Consider the following 4,074-nt stretch of genomic DNA (forward strand, 5'->3'; position numbering starts at 1 on the left):
GCATGAACATTGCCCTCCTGACACGATGGCTTTGGCAATAGCCAATGGCGAGGGCGGGCTTTGGCTCCAAATCATCCAAAACAAATATCTGCGCGGTCAACTGCTGGCCTTCTGCCAGAGGGCCGGCGGCTCCCAATTCTGGCAGTTCATTATTCAGTTGCTCGCCGGTTCTCCGCATTGGGACTTCCATCACTGTTGGGTCGGGATCAGCCACCCTATTTTGGTTTGATAGATGGGTTGGGGAGACCCCATTTGCGGCTTGTCTCCCGGATTTATTTGCCATTGCCGTAAACCCTCGGGTCTCCGTGAAGGCGGCCCTTATTGACTTAGGGCGCCTCGCGTTCAGGCGGCCCTTATTGACTTAGGGCGCCTCGCGTTCAGGCGGCTGTTTAGAGCCCCCTGGAATAATAGCCTGGCATGAGCTCCTGGATGTCGTCCCGCTCCACGAGCCGACCTCGAGTCGACTCATGATCGCTTGTCCTGGCGATTAGAGCCCTCTAGCACCTTCTCCACCAAGTCCCTCTACCATGCCATCGCGGCCACTCACGGACCCGAGCCACTGGTGGCTATTTGGTTGATCCGTGTACCTCTGAAAATCAGGATCTTCCTTTGGTAGGGACGTATCCCATCGGGGCTGGAGGTACGGAAGCGGAATGGCCCGGGTGACGAGTTGTGCCCTCTGTGCGGGACGGTAGAAGACTTCAACCACATCTTCTTCTCATACGTCATCAACATCATCATTGCGGACCTTCACGATGGCGCCGACGCTTCCTCCTCCACCACCTGAGCCGGATTAGCTTACTTGTTGCGGCACGTCCGCCTGTTTTTGTTTTTCAGGGCTTGTTGAGCTGTGCCGTGAGCAAAATCTTTGTGTACTTTATGTCGTGTTGCCTGTGTGTATGTTCGGAACTTGTTAAACATTGTGACTGTGGTGGTGTGCTTTATTTATAAAGCTGGGCGAAAACTTTTTTCGGTAAACGAGTAGGATATAGGATATGCAAAGCTTTCTGAAATAGAAGAGGCAGCAGAATTCGCAATTTACTCGACACAAATTAATACTATTAATTCCAAATATTGCCCATTATTGTCCACGAGGTAGGCGAGGCCCGACGGTCCCCATAGTTGGCGGAGCCGCCTATAAAACCCGGTGCCGGCGGCCAGCTGTTGGCCGCATCCACCAGCCCGCTACCTTCTCCTTAATTCTCTCTTCTCGCCCTACTCCCATCCCGTGGCTAGAAGCCAAGAATTTGTCTGCCATGGCGTCGGAGCCGGTGATCGGGAAGCTCAGCGTCCGCGTTGTCCGAGGCCACAACCTCGTCATCGCCGACTCGCTCACCCACACCAGCGACCCCTACGTCGTCCTCTGCTACGGCTCCCAGGTCAGATCCTCATCCCCCTTTTCCCGTCCTTGACGTAGGAGCCGTGTGTTGCTGCCGGCCGCTGAGCGCGGCGTGGCAAAGGTCGCGGCCAACGACCCACGCTCTCCGCATACATAGGTTATGGCTGCGTGGCATTCAGGGGATCCGGGTCACGGAGGGTGACGATCTTCTCCGAACTCGTTTTGTGCTCACAAGATGTTCGATAGATCAATAAGCACGGACCAGCTATTTCTTGCTGTTATGCTAGGTTCTTATATTCTCATATAGTTACACGTCCACCGGAGAGCTATTATGCACTATGATTATATAAACTGTAATTTCTACAGTTGACTTCAGGTTCGGTGACATGGACAGCTATCGTGTTTCTCAGCATTACTGCTAATTCATTATCTATCTGTGTTACTGAAGTTTTATTTCCTCATGGTGTAGAAGGTGAAGACTAGCATTCAGAAGAAAAATGCCAATCCCTTATGGAATGATGTATTGGTGCTCCCTGTCACAAATCCTACAAAGCCAGTGAAACTTGTAAGTTTGCTGTTTGAGTTTCTTCATCAAGTACTCTACTAAAATTGTGTGTGTACATATTTGTGTAACCTGAAGTTGGGAACTTCAGTATTTGTTATGTACAGTAGTATTTTAACCAATTTCTGAAAGAAGCCTCCAAAAATGATTGCATAGAATTTTCTTCTGCGCTGAAACATAAAAGATAGGGGGCCTTTTACACCATAGATCAACAGGTGGTTGGTGAAGATATTAAATGAACACTTATATATCCACCTGGCAAAAACATCATGCAGGAGGTTTTTGATGAGGATAAATTCACAGCGGATGACAGCATGGGAGTGGCTGAGTTCAACGTAACTGATATCTATGACGGTGCAAAGCTGGATCTAAAGCATGCCTCTGACGGAACCAGGATCAAGACGATCTACCCAGTTGGCACAAACTACCTTGGCGGTGAGAGCCACGTGTCGTGGAAGAATGGCAAGGTCGTCCAAGACTTGATTCTGAAGCTGAAGAACGTTGACAGTGGCTCTGTCGTGCTACAGCTGGAATGGGTTCACGTCCCTGGTGTTACCCTGTAAATTGCGCCCGACTGAATGTTATTGCAACCTGGTTTGATGAAGCGGCAGCTATGGGTTCCTGTTCCTGGTGTCAGATGTGTTAGCACTTTGTGGATGTTGTGGTTTGCAGTGTATGTGCTGTGTGTGCGTTATTGATTTCAGCTTGATGTATGCACTGTATTTGTAGTACTGTGGTTGTGAAGTTTGTGCTTGAAGTTGAACAAATAAGAGGCACCGTTTGTGGTTACACTGAGGTGTAATTTAAGAATTCACTCTTAAATTGAAAGATTGGTGGTAATTAGTTTACATAAATTTTCACCTGAAAGCAGTACAATTAAGAATTTAGTACTCTCTCCGTTCCATAATATAGGACGTTTTTTGACACTAATGTAGTGTCAAAAAACGTCTTACATTATGGGACGGAGGGAGTAGTATTTTATAGGGATCGGGTGTTTGGTTCGACTGAATGCATCGTTTGGTAAGCTCGCAGAGCAACCAAAAACAAAGAACAACCAAAACCAACACAAACTGATAAGGGAAAAACGCTTGCGTTCACTCGGCTGGTCATACGCGTGCGTCGGCCGCCTCCACGATCTTCTGATCAATCTTTACTCATACATTGCGGAGCAACCCCCCACTGCTCGACGCGTAGCGCATGCGACACATGTCCCCCGTGCGTAACTTTCTCTCTCTATACCATTGCTGCAAATGCGGGGGGCATGTTGTGAGCGGGTGCGATGGACGGCTGGCTACGAGTGAGGATGTTCTGAGGGTGATGAGCGGCTGCTTTGAACCGGACAGCGACGTTGCCAGTGGTGCCACAAAGGGAACGCCTAGTGCGGGAGGTGCTGGTGCCGTAAGCCTGATGGATTGCAACGTCACCGGCATTTCTGAAACATAGCCTGTGTTGCAGAGGCGCCTGTGTTGCGAACGTGTGGATGTTGCAAGCTTGCCCAATTGCAACTTCACCGTCATTTCTAAAACATCATTGATGTTGCTTAGAAGGGTCTGCGAGCTTGCCGAATTGCAACTTCACTAATGTTTCTAAAACATGGTCAATATGTGATGTTGCTTTTGCGGAGGGGGGATGTGTGAGGTAAACTGCAACTTCGTGATGTGTTTGAAACACGACCAATGTTGTGAAGCTAGACGTATGATGCACTGTGGGACATTCGATCGTGGCTGATCTGATGATGGAGGAGGGAGCGGGATAAGTGGAAGTTATCATCCGGCCGACGCATAGCTCTCCCCAACTAATAAAATCTACTGGAACATGAAGACGCGCGTTGCCGCGCTTGTCCATTTTTATAGAAAACAAAGTTATAAATCAAAGATGGTAGAAGCATATGATGAAATTTGAATCAGGCATATTTTGAAAAATGATTGGATGTTGCGTTAAGTAAAATTGAAGTTCATAAAAAATGGAAGAACAATGATGTTCATTACTGTTGGAGGACCAACTCAAACCACAAATATTTCACTAAAATTGCACTCCTATCACTGCTGTAGAGAGGATATTTGGTGCAACTCATTGTATTCCATGGAGTAGGTTACATTATATACACAGGATGTCTTGCGTGACAAGGTAACTAATCCTACCATGTCTCTAGGAGTTAGCTATACAAGGCTAG

At 47.9% G+C, this 4,074-nt stretch overlaps 1 protein-coding gene across 1 annotated transcript; it reads left to right on the forward strand.

Annotated features, from left to right (window-relative positions):
* The first annotated feature begins 1,158 nt into the window (after window positions 1-1,158).
* LOC119363532 (protein C2-DOMAIN ABA-RELATED 8-like) lies at window positions 1,159-2,718 on the forward strand. Its single transcript, XM_037628905.1, has 4 exons — window positions 1,159-1,379; window positions 1,809-1,904; window positions 2,177-2,460; window positions 2,631-2,718. Exons 1-4 carry the CDS (start codon window positions 1,257-1,259, stop codon window positions 2,701-2,703), a joined length of 576 nt encoding a protein of 191 aa, XP_037484802.1. The 5' UTR covers window positions 1,159-1,256; the 3' UTR covers window positions 2,704-2,718.
* The last annotated feature ends 1,356 nt before the right edge of the window (window positions 2,719-4,074 follow it).

The sequence above is a fragment of the Triticum dicoccoides genome, chromosome 2B, assembly GCF_002162155.2.
Source record: "Triticum dicoccoides isolate Atlit2015 ecotype Zavitan chromosome 2B, WEW_v2.0, whole genome shotgun sequence".
In the NCBI taxonomy this organism is placed as follows: domain Eukaryota; kingdom Viridiplantae; phylum Streptophyta; class Magnoliopsida; order Poales; family Poaceae; genus Triticum; species Triticum dicoccoides.

What these genes read in the sequence shown, in the direction of transcription:
- LOC119363532 (XM_037628905.1), top strand. Translation starts at nt 1,257, where the DNA reads ATGGCGTCGGAGCCGGTGATCGGGAAGCTCAGCGTCCGCGTTGTCCGA. An exon ending in TCCTCTGCTACGGCTCCCAG is followed by an intron (nt 1,380 to 1,808) that starts GTCAGATCCTCA and finishes CTCATGGTGTAG; the next exon opens with AAGGTGAAGACTAGCATTCA. An exon ending in CTACAAAGCCAGTGAAACTT is followed by an intron (nt 1,905 to 2,176) that starts GTAAGTTTGCTG and finishes AACATCATGCAG; the next exon opens with GAGGTTTTTGATGAGGATAA.